Here is a 17,140-nt window from a genome sequence, read left to right on the forward strand (position 1 = left end):
CTCCAGTGATTTTAGTCCCGTCCAGACTCACATCTCTGGGTTTCGTCACCTCGATTTAATAAAATAGCTATTTTTCACTGCCACGCACCATAATTACACTTTGGGCACATGTTTTCACAGAGATCCACGTAAACAGCCATCATGCTCTGTGTGCAAAACCTGGTATCACGCGACAACGCGATGTCAGATGCCAAAGAAAGCCAAAAAACTCACTGGTCCTCCTGTTTTTTCAATTTCAGTCTGGATGCAAGACTTTTATCAAGTGTGAAGTGTGAAATATTTTTTAAAGACGTCCCCCTGAGAAACTAGCTAAAGTTTCTAGATAGGGCTAAAGTGACAAAAATCTCGAAATGAAACCCAAGCAAGAATCCCAAATACGTCTCCTGAGACATCAAAGACTTCTAAAACATTTCAGCAAAATAATGTTCCTGTGAGGTAACAAAAAACAAACAACAAGGCACTTTATTTCACAGACTTCATTTTATTCGTCAAACCAAAGAGCGGTCAATTGGTGGCGATGGCTTCTCTTTTCTGTACACTCTTCAGGCTTTGACTAATTGGCATAGAAATGGTACATTTTGCCAGATAGCACTTGCTTGAGATTGAATGGAAATAATGAGGGATGACTTTTATTTTGGAAAAGCTGTCTAAAAAATAAAAAAATAAAAAAACAAACCAAAAAAATAATAATAATCATTCTGTGTGCCCCAGAGGGTTCCCCTGATTTATAGCTCTAAATAATTCTTTCCTTTTTTTTTCCCAAAAGTCACTATTCACAGCACACAAAATGGAAATACTGGACTATCGGACTCACCAATATACATATCATTTTTTTATAAAATGTGCCTGTGGACGTTTTCAGGGCATTTTTTTCTTTTTTTTTTGTTCCATTTTAATCTTCTCAGATTGTTATCCCCCAAAAAGTCTGTACAAAACTGTTACAATATGTGCACACGAGTCATTTTGAACAGTTAGAAGAGAACCTTACAGACACAGGGAAACATTAGACAAGGACTACCATTATCACCTCCATATATATGTTCATTAATTCAACTCAGAAAAAAAATCCAAAATAAACTCAATACAAACACATGTCTCACTCGTATGATGCGTCGCAACATTTATCTGTTAGAAAATCGATGTTAACTGTACATGATAAGTATGTCACCATCCGTGTCACACCACACTGTGGAGAAACATTAATGCTAATGTCGTTTTTTTTTTTTCTTTTTTCTTTTTTCCCTTTTGTTTATGTGTTGTTTTTTTGTACACATCACATTCAAGGTTGAACAGATGATGGATTCTGCAGATGTTATCACAATATGGAGCTTAATGGCCTCTTATATGTAATTTATTTAACTACAGGGTAATGTGTGAAATGGGTGACTTTAGGAACAGCCAGTGCTTTAATGGTGTATCGCTTTTATGGAGGGTGAAATCTGACATAAGTATTTGAATCTGCGTTTTTATATATTTAAATTAAATTGCATTGACTTTTGTTAAACGTAAATAATTTTTTTATACTTTTTTTGTCTTTTGAACATGTAGGTTGGTGAAATTTAGCATTGAGTAAATACATTTTAAAATTCAGATCCATACAATTAAAATTTGTTTCACTCATTTGTTTCTTAAAATTATTTTTAAAAACTTATTTTCTTTTTTTTTATTATTATTTTTTAAAATTTTCTGACTTATTTTTGCATTTTGAAGTTTTCAAGTTTTCAAGTTTTGAACTAAAAAAAAATGAATTTATTGATCTGAATTTGATCTGAATCGGAACAAAAAAAAAATTAAAAAGAGTTTTTACCTCTGATATAAATATGAATTTTATAGTTTTTAATCAAATAGGGCTGAATTTATGTATAGACTGATTTTTATATAGATCAGAAGTATGAGTTAATAAAGCTCTTTTTTAATCTGAAACTCAAATGTACAGATTGGAATTGTATAGATATGAAGATTTACAGATCTATTTTTTTTATCTGAATGTATCTTTTAACAGCATATAAAAATGGGAAATTTCAAATTTAAATGTTTAAATGAGATAAATTAGAAATTTTGACATTTTATAATCGCAGATTCTAATACTTATGTCAATTTCCAAACTCCATTCCATTTAAAAAAAATGTCAGTTCAAAGATTTTCATACTTTATTCTGAGTCCGACTAAAAAATAAAATTCCAAAATAAAAACAATAAAACAATAAAAAACACCACAATGCAAATTCCCAGTGATTTAACAATCCAAATGGTTTTCACTGTACATTTCAAAGAATAAGTACAAATATCTTTTCTTCTGTTCATTATCATTTCGTTTTTGTACATTTGATTGATGGTTTGTATTTCTATGAATAAAAAAGCTTTAATGAAAAGGTTTAATGATAGTTTTTGTGCAAAGAAACAAAAAAGTGAGCAAAAACAAGCAATTTCACCATAGCAATTATATCATAGTCTATAAAAAAAGTATTCAGGTATTTTGGATGCTAGTAATCCCCATTCTTGTCTGATAAGCACCTGCTAATACATTTATTAAGAGTTTAATGACATTTTTAGTGGATGGATTTTTGCTGAAAGAAAAATTATATATATACTAAAGACTGTTAGCGATACAAAAAAGAGGGTTACTTGTGACTTCTAACCTGAGGTTCTTTTTTTTTTTTACATTAATGGAAAACAAACAAAAAAAAAACAAACTAAAAAATACAGTAGTTTAGCTGAGCAATGTAGCAATAAGCAGTCAACAAAGAATCTAAGACAAAAATGCTGAGACAAAAATTTGACATTCAATTAGAAGTCTGTAGCAAACAAATTCACACAGTAACAGCAATAACTTATAACAGAAATAACAGAGATAAATTTTAGCCCTGGATTCTACATGTGTAATTGCCAAAATGGACATTATTTCCCAGATTAAAACATTCAAAAGCCTTAATTACATACAAACCTAGATTGCACGACAAATCTACAGGTGTAGCTTCGTCTTTGAAGAGCACTTTTTTTCTATTGAAACATCCAATCAGGACTGTACACTCTCAGAAATAAAAAGGTGCAGCAACGGGTTCTTTAAACAATTCCATAGAAGATTGTTTTTAAGTTAAACCTTTAAGATCAAAGGTCTGTTAATAGCCTTTTAAGTTCTCAACCCACATTAATTATTTTTTTTATGAATTTTCTAATTAAGATTATTTTAGCATATGACAGTTTCACAGGTTTTTAATAAATATAATTGTTATGTAACTGTAAACAGCTATTTATTTATTTATTTGCATTTGTGGTCTGATTTTACCACAGACTTTCATCTCAAACTGTCGGTTATACAGAGGTATATTTAAAAATAATAATAATAATAAGATTGGCCATAATAAAACTTCAAAAATAGATTGCTCAAAATTAAAATTTCCCTTAAAAATTCCAATAAATCCTAATATTTTTTATAGGAGATTTTAAGGCTTTTATTAAACTTAACAAAAATATATAGATTTTATGTTGTTTGAGTGCAACAAAATTTGAGTCATTGTCTATAAACTGAGAACCTATGAAAGCTGTTGAATCTTGCTGCTCTGGAAACTTGAAATATTATATTTTAGGATTGTGTTTCAGAATTTAAAAGCAACACATAAACTTTTCTCTTTTTGTTATATCTCCTATTTATGTAAACTGTAACACTTATCTAAATATAAATAAAGCATCAGTGAATAATTGAATAATTTCAGGAGCAGCGACTCTGGAAACTTTAAATAGGTAAATATTATTTTACAATTTTTACATTTATTTAAACCTTTAAAAACGTCTTAGATACCTTTAAAATTCTCAGAAATTGTTTGTGATGGAACCAAAAAACAGTTCTTCTATGGCATCGCTTAAAGAACCTTTTTGTCACACCTTTATTTTTGGTTAGAATGTACCTACGACAAATTAGGCAAAAGCTTATTTAGAGTTTGTTACACTCTTTTTTATGCCACTCGTTCAATTTGTTCAATTTAATGACTATTTCTGTGCGATACTAGTATACATTAGTGTCTTTTTGTGTGTGTTTTTTTTTTAAGAAATGAACTTAAAAATTAAAAAAGAAGATTCAAAATGATCATCAATTCATGTGATAAGAAATGTTTAATTAGGAGCAAAAAGACAATGTTCAGGGAATTAACTGTCTTACACATCTACTATAATTTATGCGCCATGCAGTAATTTTAGTGTTTTACATATAATACAAGAGCCTCGGATTTTCCTCTACACAACACGTCAGTGTCATATGATCTTAGTTTCGATAAAGTGTTAAAAAATATGAAAAACAAAAAGGAGGAACGTAAAAATCTACACTGTATTATTATTATTATTAGTAGTAGTAGTGCTTCTGAAAGTGTGTTAACTTTTTGATTTTTGATTCGGTTATGAGCTACAGTTTACAGTTTGGATTATGGTCCATGAAGCGTAGCGTTATCATTTTTTTTTTCCGTTTAAAAGTGACACCATTACAGTGGACATCCCACTGCTTAAACACAGTGAAATAACCCCAAAAGCCCCGTCGCAAAAGCCCACCGAAATAAAAAAAAAAACAAGTGACAAATATTCACTCAGAACATAGGGCCAGAAATTTCAACTTGAAAAAAAAAAAGAAAAAGAAAAAAAAAAAAATCACACAAAATTGAGGACATACATCATATATATATATATATATATTTATAGGAATTTATCCTACAAAGCATTAAACTCCAACCTGAAAAACAAAGAAAAAGAAAAGGAACACATTTTTAAAACGGAAAATCACAAATTTTTTGAAAAATTCCATCGGAAACTGATATTCTTTATACAGCTTGAGCAAAGTTTATATTGAATCTGGATTTGGTACTTGAGGTGTACCAAGAGAAAAAAGGTGTATGTGTGTGTTTGTGTGTATGTGTTTATGTGTGTGTGTGTGTTCTGTATGTGTATAGATTGGGAGATAGAGAGATAGGAGGGGAAGGATAGTGGGATATTTACTCTTCCTCCGTGCATCCAAGTAATTCCGCACGCAAAGTGATCCTTCCGTACCACGACCACGGAAGAATCCGGATGAAGCGGGCGTAGATGGGCGGATCTATCACATTTTTCCTGTGCGTGTCGTTATCGAAGTTTCCTTGAAAGACCTGCGACAAAACAGAAACAGACACAAGAATAAAACGTTTACTCCGACATTAGCAGGGATTTGGTGTTTTATAAGCTTTTTATAAGAGAAAAAAAAACGTTTTTTATACACGACTCGCTTTCAATAGCTAACAGATGCAGTTACTGGCAGGAACCAGAACAAGCTCAGAAGTCAGTTGGAAACTTCTGAAGAAATTCAAGCCTTTAAGTCTTTGTTAAAAGGAGATAAATCAAATTTTATTACCCAACTTCCACACATTCTCAAGACGAGTCCAGCAAGTTACCGTCAGCTACGTTTCACGAGAGCAAAAATCACGGCGATGTCATTTTAATATGAATATAAATTAAAAAATGAATGCTTGCAGATGAGTGACATGATGATTATTATAATTAAACATAATCCTGCTCTACAGTTCCTAGATATGTATTCCTGGCTCGAATCTATAAACGCATAAATATTTATAGTATAACTTTTTTTTTAGATTGCCTGTCACTGCAATATGAGAGTTGAATAATAAATCCTCTCTGTAAGAAATTATTTCCTGATTTTCTCTTTTGTATTACAGATGTTTTGGACGGGTAATTATCAGAATACTGTGCCTTTTGGTGTCTTACAACTGTCAAAAAATGACTTAAGAGATTTTGTCATATAAATAAGAATTCAGACTACACAGAAATCATATTTCTCAAGTTTAATTACTTTATTTATTTATTTATTTATTTATTTATTTATTTATATTTATTTACATGCATCCTGTCCCAGCACTCTGAAGGACAGTGTGTGAGTGGACAAAAACTCACGGTGGACAATCTCAGTAAAAATGAGAATTTAATGGAAACAATATGAGAAATGTAAAGTGAATTCAAGTCAAAAGAGCCAATGGTAACCCTTTAAAAGGTGTTGAAACTTTCTTACAACAAAGAAAGCCTTAAATTAAGTGTTTTTTTTTTCATTAATTTAAAATAAGTATAGTTACTTACATAATTATTTAGTAATATTCTAAAAGCGTTAAACAATACAGAATATGTTTTGTGTTATTTTATATTTTTTTACAGTAGCACCACTTGTTGCACATCTTGGCTGGATTTTCTCAGTCAGTTCTATGAGGTAGAGTCACCTGGAATCACAGCTTTCAGTTAACAGCTGTCAAGAGTTCATTTCTTGAATTTCTTGTTCCTCTTAATGTGTTTGAGAGCATCAGTTGTAAAGTTGTGAAGAGGTAGTATGAGTTGGTAAACAGTGAATAGCTTTATTTAAGTAATGTTTTAATCCATATTATGGCAAGAACTACTCAACTAAATAAATAAATTAATCAAATACTTTATTAAACGAAGATCAGTCAATCTGGAACAGTTCAAGAACTTTGAAAGTGTATCCTCAAATGCGCTTGCAAAGACTATCAAAATGTTATGATGAAACTGGCACTCAGTAGGACCGCCCTAGAAAAAGAGCAAGAGTTTCCTCTGTTGCATAGGATAAGTTCTTTAGAGTTACCAGCCTCAGAAACCGCAAGTTATCAGCACCCCAGATAAGAGCCGACTAAATGTTTCTACATGATTCTTTATGTGTTCCTTCAGTCTGGATGATTTCAGTGTTCATTTACAATGTTTTATGTTTAATATGTCTGTTTTAATAAATAAGATTCAGTTATAGTGGTAATAGCCTCTTGGTGTTGGGTTGGAGGGTGAATAAGGGTCATCCTTTTTGTGAGAGAAATGCTGCTTCACCCTCTCTCCTGATTCTAGCTAAATCTGCCAAGTTGAAATGACTATGCCTAGGCTCATTACTTTGAACTTTTTCAGACATATTTCAACATTTGTTTTCCTTTAAGCTCATCAATCTGATGGCAAATGTTTTAAATGAATGAGGTTTACGTTTACTTGGGTGACATGCTTTCTAGAATGAATTTCTTAAATCAGTAGAAGCTTTTTGTCAGCATTGATATATCATTGCTAGTGTTTTCTTTCTCGATAAAAAAATCGGAATTAAAATATATTTATGTGTATAACTATTTGATTTGTTCTATTTATGTATTTGAAAAAAGTGAAAATCAATAAAAGGCCATTTCTTTACCCTTTCAAAAAAAAATCATCATAATTATGTTTTTAAAAAATCTAAGACCAGAAGTAGTTGTTTTATGACTCCATAACTCCACAACCGTTTCTAGCAGCCTTTAATTGTAAGAATGTGCTAAAAGAACGCAGATTTCTAGGACATTTTCACACCAGCACTATTTGGTCCAGGTAAAACGGATTCTTAAATGAGCAGGTTTAAATTAATTTTATTTCTATTTTTTTCCATTTTCCCCAATTTTCTTGGCCAATTACCCAACCCACTCATTAGGACTCCCCCTATCACTAGTGATGCCCTAACACACCAGAAGCATGAAGACTAGCACATGCTTCCTTCGATACATGTGAAGTCAGCCACCGCTTCTTTTGGAGCTGCTGCTGATGCAGCATTGCCGAGCAGCATCACAGCGCGCTCTGAGGAAAGCGCAGCGACTCGGTTCTGATACATCAGCTCACAGATGCCCTGTGCTGCAGACATCACCCTAGGAGTGATGTGGGGAGAGCACTAGGATGCGGATCAAAACAACCCAAACAAAATCTGGAGTGGCTCAGCTATCAACAAACGCTGTCTCTGCTGCTCCATGCTGTTTACACGTGCAGTATGTGCAGTGGCCACTGCTTATACTGCCACATGACTCCGTTTACTATGGTACACCTGTGCTGCACAGGCCAGGATTTTTTTGTAAATTGTCTGCTAACATTACACCACTAAATCATAAGGATTTCTATTCAAGCATTACCTAAAAAGCTTTCATGTTTGATAAGGAACATTACTGAAAAGCAGAACTGTAATTGTAATAGATAGGTAATCTGCTAATGTCAAAATATAATGAATAAAATAATAAAAAAACAGTATTTTCCTGAATACCAATCAAACCAATCAAGTTCATGTCCTCCAAACCTTTAGAAGAAAGAAGGAAAAGTAGAAAAAAACTGGCATCTTCTCCAAGTCACATGTAGGAGATTTTAAAGCCCTCACATTTTTAGAATGTAAATCAGTTATTTACTGTAGAGAAAAGGGGTTTTGTATCACCTACACCTGTAGGCTGTAGACAGGACAAGCCATTTCAAGGGTTTAAAAGCACAGCATTTCAGCATTCTGTGTTTATAGATATACACACTGGAACACAGAATCTCACTATATTTACTTTCCTACAGCTCTGACCAATCAGAGGTGTGTTTAGGTTTACGCCTGTGTGAAACCAAACCAAACAGAGAGAGAAAATGCACCAATGATTCGGTAAACAAACTCATCAGCTGATTCGGACCATAGAAAGCAACTCCAGGTGTGAAAACACCCTTAAACGTGATCTTTTGGACATACTGTATCTTCCTCCTTCCTTTGATCAATCGTTTCAGGTCAAAATATGCCGTCTTCTATTGACCCCATCATCTTAACGTAGCTCAAACCCACTTCCTCCCTCAGCAGGCTGACAGCAGGTGAAAATTATCTTCAAAATATTTGTGAAGATGAAGTTTGCAGCGCTGGAGAACACTTTGTGAGCAACCTTCCTACACTGCGTGGGTTTGAAGCACGGGGGAAAAGCAGCTGGGGTAAAAGTTCAGAGCGGGAAAACAAGTGGAAAAGTAAAGAAAACAACAAACGCTCACTGGAGCTGGAGGAGAACAGAGTTCTCCAGTGAGCTTCAAAGAGCCAATCATTTCCCCTGTGCAGCACACGGACAGCATGATGTGTGTCAACAGAGGGAGAAGAACAGAAGACGAGTAAGCAGAGTCTTCGCCGAGTCCTCGATGTGTCCTCGCTGAGTCAGGCTCAGCTGTCTTCTTCCTTAAGACTCCATGTCTAACACACAAACCAAAAAAAACCCTCACGTTCTTCTCCAGATCTTTATCTCTCACCTGGTTAGTTCTTTACCCTCATGATGAACACAGACTGCAGACTGAAGCAGGGGGAAGGTTAGTTACGTGGGAGAAAGAATGGCCTGAAAAATTGAGTAGCAGAGACTCTGGTTCCAAAACAAACGCCTGCTCTGGACTTTCTGTCGGGCTTGTGTTTTTACATTCTACAAATAAGAAGCCTGAAACAAGTACCATCATTTAGAGCTTTTAAAAACACTGATGGTTTTTACAGTATTAAATTGATATACTTTACCCTCTAAATATTATATGTATGACTTCCAAAATCAACAGAACTCCATTTCTCCTTAATAAAGTTTCACACAGATCATTTAGGTCAGGAGTGTCCAAACTTTTTTTGTTGGGGGCCAGAAAGAGAAATATATTTGAAGTCACGGGCCAAAGACTCTGTAATAAAACAAATAATGAAATATACCACTTTAAATAATACATTTTCCTGATTACTTTCATTTACACATCATTTTACTTGACTTACTCTCTTTATCTTTGACAGTGTTGTGTAAACTAAGATTTTTCAAACTGATTTTAATTCCATGATGTCTCTTAATATTAAACTCCTTAATTATAGCAACTTTTAGACTCATTTGCCCTTTTTCTGCTCTAGAAATGCGCACCCTCTCCGCTTTTAGACTCTTTGGCCCGTTTTTCTGCGCTAGAAATGCGCACTCTCTCCGCTTTTAGACTCTGGCCGTTTTTCTGCGCTAGAAATGCGCACTCTCTCCGCTTTTAGACTCTTTGGCCCATTTTTCTGCTCTAGAAATGCGCACCCTCTCCGCTTTTAGACTCTTTGGCCCATTTTTCTGCGCTAGAAATGCGCACCCTCTCCGCTTTTAGACTCTTTGGCCCGTTTTTCTGCGCTAGAAATGCGCACCCTCTCCGCTTTTAGACTCTTTGGTCCATTTTTCTGCGCTAGACATGCGCACCCTCTCTGCTTTTAGGCCCCTTCTCCCGTTTTTCTGCGTCAGAAATGCACACCCTCTCCACTTTTAGACTCTTTGGTCCGTTTTTCTGCGCTAGAAATGCGCACCCTCTCCGCTTTTAGGCTCTTTGGCTATTAGAGCTATTATTCACAGATGAAGAAAACATGGAACCCTGGTGAGTGACTGTCCTACCAAAATTACTCCAAAAGGACATGAGCAACTCATTCAGGAGGTCACAAAAGAACCAAGAACAACATCAAAAGAACTGCCTCAGTTAAGTTCAGTGTTAATGATTCAATAAAAAGTACACATTTTTGTTGGGTATGTTTTATGGAAACCCTTTGGGCTTGTTAATCCCAAGTAATCATTGCTTGAAATTTAGCTAATCCTAAAGTTTGGCCAATGGCTTTTTTGTGTGGATTCTTGCATTCTTCCGATTTGTACGAAAACAAAAAAACAAACACACATACATTGCTGAGAACAAGTGATGTATTTTTATTGGGTATGTTTTACGGTAACCCTTTGAGCTTGTTAATCCCAATGTATTAAGGGAGAAAAAAAAATCTATCTGAACCAACCTGACCCAATGAGAAGACAACATGGAACACATCATGGATGGTGAACCATCCCAGGAGTGACTGTTCTACTAAAATTAGTCCAAAAGGGCATGGACAACTCATCCAGGAGGTCACAAAAGAACCCAGAACAACGTTTTTAAAAAAAAACTGCAGGTCTCACTTGCCTCAATAAAGTTCAGTGTTAATGATTCAATAATAAAAAAGAAATTGTGTATGTATTTTTGGCACCCCTTGAGCTTGTTACACTCAATCACTTGAATGTCTTGAATATCACTTAAATATTTTCTTAGTCATATTGTTGCTGACCTTGTGCATCCCTTCATGGCCACAATTTCCCCATATTCTAAGTAGCACTTGGACCAGAAACCCTCTAGAACTCTACTCTTTTAGTGTATAAATGCTCTAGGAGAATAAACAGTGCTGTATTAATGTTTTCTTCAGCTATGCTAAAAGTCTATTTTGAGGCCCCTCCTGGTATATCTCCTTAGCCCAGCCTATTACTTCACCTTTCAAGAGTATGACAAATGATAGAGTTGAACCAGGTGGTCTTGATAATCTGGGATTGAGCAGTTGTGATTTATGTATTCTCAGAAGAATGTCTTGTCTCTGGTCCCTCTTGTACACTTGGATCATGTTGTTCTTCTGAGGGTACATTTGCACTGTTTGTGCTTTTGGTGAGCAAAAATAGGCCTGTACTGTAACTTTTCTTCTGACAGTGTGTCTGAACCTGTTCAGTCTAGCAGTAGCAAGGTGCTAAAGATTAATTTTAAAATGATATTTTTTGTTGTTTCAACCAGATAGGAGAGCACAGTGGAGCCAAATAATAGTAACCATTTGTTGGAGACCCACTGGGCTCTATTTTAGGGTTTAAAAAACTGTTGTTGATTATGTAAACCTAATGCAGTTAACGGGTGAACTGATGTGAAGGTCTAAGTACAGGGTTTATAAGTTAAACAAGGGCGTTTTCACACCAGCCTTATTTGGTTTGGTTAAAAAGTACTCTGGTTTGATCAAGCATGTGATTCGGTCTCGATCGGACCCAGCTATCAAATATACTCCTTTTATTTGAGCTAAACTGTTGACAAAACGCAGTTTAATCTGATATATTAGCCAGATTACGCTAATTACCACAGCTATGATCAAACACTGTCTCTGCTGCTCAATGCTGTTTACACGTGTGGTATGTGCAGCGTTCACTGCACGCACAACTCTGTTTACTATGTGTATATCCATGTTGCACATCCCATTGAAAACACTGTGTACAAAATTGCTGCGTTCTGTGTTAAAGCAGCTTTAAACTGCACAGATATACGTGCAGGAACACAGAACTTTCTCGATATATATACTTTCATGCTCTCGCACCAGACAGTTCCGACCAATCACAGGAGAGAATGTGCTCATGTGGTTTATTTGAGCGCATTTTTTGTGCGTTTAGGTTTATGCCTGTGTGAAACCAAACCAAACAATTAAAAGAAGTTTTGACCTGATCCAGATCATAGAAACCAACTACAGGTGTGAAAACACCCTAAATGTATGCATGGATTCTTTACCAATTATAGGTTCTTCACACTCCTACAGCTCTTGAATATGATTTTTTAATGGCAATGCTCAAATGGCCTACTTCTGTTAAATATAGCGTTTAACAACAAACACCAGCTGAGAAATGAAAGTGAAAAGAGGTAGACTGGGGTGTGTCAGTTGCAGGCATGTGTGTGTGGGAGTGTCTGATTAGTCTGATTAATGTGGGTGTTGAGGAGTCTGCTGGCCTGGGGGAGCTGAAGCTGTTGCAGCTGTTGAGTCTGGCAGTGGGAACAACTTCTTCTAATATAAGCCTGATGGAAAGAAATCATCCGCCCCAATTTCAAAACTGACCTGTCCTCAAAATCTAACCTGCCCGGCCAAAATAACATGTCATCTGGTTCAAAAAAAGCCCTGACATTTCCACTCAGACTGGGCCTAAATGTCACTACATGCATCAGGATGTCTCTTAGCATCAGAAGTCATACCAAAGTACAGCCCTGAATAAGAAAAAAAGATGGGACAGTGTGGAAAGTGCAAAAATGAATACAACCCGAGATACTGGATTTCATGTTTGGTCTGTTCTTAATTTTATTTCATCTGTTTATGAACAGTGACTTGCAAAAGTATGGATACCCCTTGAACTTTATTCAGTCAATATTTACTCTAAAACCCCTAAAATTTAAATGCAATCAACTACCTTCAGAAGTCAATACAATGTTAGCCCGGATAAGTTGAATGTACTTAAAAAAAATTGAGGAATAATGAGGAAGCATAACTTAGAACATCAAATTATTACAACTTTTTTTTGTTATACTGTAAGACCAGATAAGTTGAGTCTACTTAACTCAACTTATAAGTTGAGGTAGCCGGTTTGTTCATGGGGAATGAAACCTTGAGTTAGCATAACTTAAAACATCAAGTTATTACAACTAAAGGGAAACTTGATTTATTTCTAAGGTAGCCCGGGGGGAATCACTACACACTGATGGTGAGTGTTAGTCAGAAACTGTTGGACACACCCAGTATGCAAATAGATTGTGACAGAAGCCAATGGAAAAGAAGCTGCCGATGGCAACAGACTAAACTCAGTTATTATAAGTTGGTTCAACTCAAAGACCTCAGTTTGAATGTTTATATGTGCCCACAGATGTTCAACTAACTTAACATAGTTGAGTATTGTTTAGAAATATCCAATTTTATGTAAAGCAGACTTAAATCATTTGAGTTCAAACTATGTATGGGTTTACAGTGTAATTAGTTAATAGAGTAAAGCTGTGTGTAATGTAGAGGAGACTTCCATCAAGACAATGACCCTAAACATACAGCCAAAGCTTTAGTGGAATAGAGTTTAGATTAAAGAACATTTATGTGTTAGAATGGCCCAGTCATTGACCAAGTCCTGACCTAAATCCCATTAAGAATTTGTCTTTTCAAGAGATGAACATTTGAGCTTGAGCTCTTTTAATAAAGAAAAAAAGAACAAGTCTCTAGATTAGGGGTGTTCCATATTGTATCGTACGCAATAATATCACCAACATTTTTAAATATCATGAATGTTATCATACCCTAAAATATGGTGCCATTATCATAAATATCATAATTATTACATTAGGGTACTACCTTTTTGAATATATGGAGATATTTGGAGTGCATTATTAGTATTATAGCATTCTGGATCATTGACTTCTGTTACAAATCTGATAAAATTCTTGTATTTGTTTTTTTTATATCTCAGTTTATTTATCTCAGTTAGGGGTGCGCCATAACATATCGTATACAATAATAAAATTAAATTTCCATTTTGTTGCAGTAGTGTATTCTTGAAATACATATATATATATATAAATATATATATTTTTAATTCAGTGTTTTGTCATATCGCAAGTAGTCTCAGTATTACGAAAATACCATGAAATATTGTGATATTATTTTAGGGCCATATCGCCCACCCCTACTCTAGATGTGCAAAGCTGGTAAAGATTTGATTAAAAATTTGAAAACTATGTTTCATTTCCGTTCCGCTTTACAGTTATGCGTTACTTTATGTTGATTTGTCATTGATGATAGTAATAGCATGATAATAACAGATAGAATAGAAAAAAAATCAGTATTGCACCAAATGTTTTGTGGTTAATTAAATGGCAGCACGCACCTAATTTAAGTGTGTAACTGATTGGAATAGAGAAATCTTTATTTGCAGGTGGCATCAAATGAGCTCTACGGTTATTCCAATTAAAGTGCTCTGATTACGAGAGTTTAAACGGGAGGTAATGGAATTCCCAATCGGAAAGTTGAAATCAGTGGAGCAGGGAGGGAGTGTCACTTAGCAGGGTGCCGTAGAATAGAATAGAATAGAATAGAATATCAACTTTAAAAGCCTCGCTGAATTCTACAGCAGGAATTGATCACACATTTATCCTCTACTGAACCTGTCCAGTGCATGCAGCATGCAGTACTGACCAAATTCCAGCTGATTCTGGAGTACTGATGCAAATGTGACTGGGGCAGGAGGAGCTGACATAACTCAGGCGAGACGCTTTGATTATATGATCTGATTATTCCAAGTCACTTTCATTTACACTGGAGACATAATTATGCAAAGAAGGTCCTACACTGGCAAAGCATATCATCTATAGGTGGATCAGAAGGAGGAGCACGGGGGGTGTGCTGTGGCTTAATTGAGGTAAAAATGATTTTTAAAAAGTAATGTTTCATTCCATTAAATATGTCATGCTGTGATAACATTAAGGTTAAAATGCAAAATAGAAATATATATGATAAAACAGCAAAAAAAGGTCTATTTCTCATTCTCTCCAGGAATTATTGAACTGCTTCCATTGCTGGTGTGACTATTCACCCCGAATCCACTATACTAGTATTATATACAGAGGTGGAAAGTAACTAATTACATTTACTCACATTACTGTAATTGAGTAGATTTTATGAGTAATTTGTAATTTTTAAAGTAGTTTTTTAAAATTGGTAATTTTACTTTTACTCAAGTACATTTTGACACAAGTAATTTACTTTGCTACATTGGATAACTCCCCATTACTGAGTAAAAAATGAATGGAAAAAAAAAATGGTTTGAATAAAAAAAAGCGCAGCTGAACTTCTTCATGCAGTGTTTATTACGGTTAGCAGAAGAGACGCTGTCTGAATTAGCTGTGCAGGCAAGTTATGCTACCTATCGATATGTGCTTCTTTTCTGCACCAACCAACATTTTTGTTTTATGTTTTCATGTTTTTCCTGATAATTCCTTAAGTTTTTATTAAGAACATCTGTTTAATGTTAAAAAAAAACATGTAAATAGCAGTTAGCAATGGCAAAATGGATCATAAAAAACCTATGCCACTTGTTCTTGAAAATGTTTTATGTGGTGGTCTGATCAAATTATTTAATGTATTAATTATTTAATTTATGATTTGTACTTTTTTACATCAAATAAATAAAAGTAACTATGTAACTTTTACTCAAAGTAAATTTAAAATTTAGTACTTTTTTACTTTTACTCGAGTAGATTTTTAGATGGGTACTTTTACTTTTACTTGAGTAGAATTTTAACAAAGTAAAGGTACTTTTACTTAATTACAATTTTTTTGTACTTTTCCCACCTCTGATTATATACTTGTATTAAATAAAGTCACACATGTCAGATGTTGTGCTTTGTCTGGAGATCATAGGCTTTTCAAAATGTGAACATATGTTTTCCAGATATAATTTTTTTAACTAATAAATTGTGCCTAAGTCGATTCTTACATAATGACATGAAAACTTTGTGTGTGTCTGTCCATTTTAAATAGATCGTTATTTTTTTTAATAGAAGCGGTTAAAACAATTTGTGTTTGTTTATAAGCTGATAAAAAAAACAGCATTTTGTTACTGTCAGATAAAAACGTTATCTTATGATTTTTTTTTTTATATAATCTTATTTCTAATTGTTTCCATTTTCTCCCAGCTGCTACTCAGCCATATATCCCCCTTCTCTAGTGATGCCACAACACAAGGAGAGTGAGGACTAGTACATGCCTCCTCCCATACAGGTGAAGTCCGCCGCCGCTTCTTTTCCAGCTGCTGCTGATTTAGCATTAACAAGTAGTCACCGGAGGAAAGCGCAGAAACTCAGTTCTGATACAACAGCTCACAGATGCCTTGTGCTGATCGACATCACCCTAGGAGTGATGAGAGGAGAGAGCGACGTCTACCTAAATCGAAACTGTGCTCTCTCTAAGGGCACCGGCAAGTGATGGCAAGCTGCATAACCGGGATTTGAACCAACCCTGAACCAATCTCCTGATTATAGTGGCAGTCCCACTAAATGTGGGTGCCCCACTTTATCTTATTTTTTGGTGTTTTTTTTTTTCTTTTTGATGTAATCAGAATCTGGAGGATGTTTTTTCTATTATATGGTGTCATTCTGTCTTATGAATGAGCTAATAGAAATAATAGAATTAACCTAAAATGCTTTGGAATAAAATCTACTTAAAACTTAAAAAAAAAAATCTTTCTCTCGTAAAGTTGCTATTTTGGAAACACAATATTTTTATTTCCATGACTTCAAAGCACTGTTTTTCACATTTTATTAAACTTTTTTTGCCTGGCAGAACTTTTGAAAACTAAATCCCTCATAAAAACAAAGGTTCTTAAATGGTTTTTGGATTAGAAAGAAAGAAATAAACTCTTTTGTGGTGATTCTCTGAACTTTAAAGTACACTAAAGCTCATTGTTCTTCATCCCTTCAAATCACATCTACTCTCAAATCTTCTCTCTTCAGGACTCTTTTTTCTTCACTACATCTTTGCATAGAAATGAGTTACTTGCTGCTATATCAATGTTTAAAGATGGTTAAGATGTTCAGACGCGAGGCTTGAGAAGATGCATGCTTCCCTTACAGTTCTGATTGTGTGGAAGGATAGGCAGTGCAAGAGAGATGCGTATCCGAGAGGCAACAGTAAACAGCAGGAGCAGGGAGATATATATATATGTGTGTGTTAGTAGATACCGTGCTGGTAGATCAGCTCTCCTGCTTTGTGGGCTTAGTTCCAG

At 34.7% G+C, this 17,140-nt stretch overlaps 1 protein-coding gene across 7 annotated transcripts in view; it reads right to left on the reverse strand.

Annotated features, from left to right (window-relative positions):
* Window positions 1–461: 461 nt before the first annotated feature.
* Window positions 462–17,140, reverse strand: part of edil3a (EGF-like repeats and discoidin I-like domains 3a) — a 332,424-nt gene continuing 315,745 nt past the window's right edge. For 5 of the 7 annotated variants that reach the window (XM_022667538.2, XM_022667540.2, XM_022667537.2 and 2 more), the window contains exons 11-12: window positions 4,980–5,125; window positions 462–4,716 (exon numbers count right to left, since the gene is read on the reverse strand). In XM_022667538.2, the coding sequence (XP_022523259.1) occupies window positions 4,695–4,716; window positions 4,980–5,125 (168 nt within the window). In that variant the 3' untranslated portion in view covers window positions 462–4,694. The other 2 variants (XM_049470292.1, XM_049470291.1) reach the window with 1 other exon arrangement.

The sequence above is a fragment of the Astyanax mexicanus genome, chromosome 22, assembly GCF_023375975.1.
Source record: "Astyanax mexicanus isolate ESR-SI-001 chromosome 22, AstMex3_surface, whole genome shotgun sequence".
Classification (NCBI taxonomy): Eukaryota; Metazoa; Chordata; class Actinopteri; order Characiformes; family Acestrorhamphidae; genus Astyanax; species Astyanax mexicanus.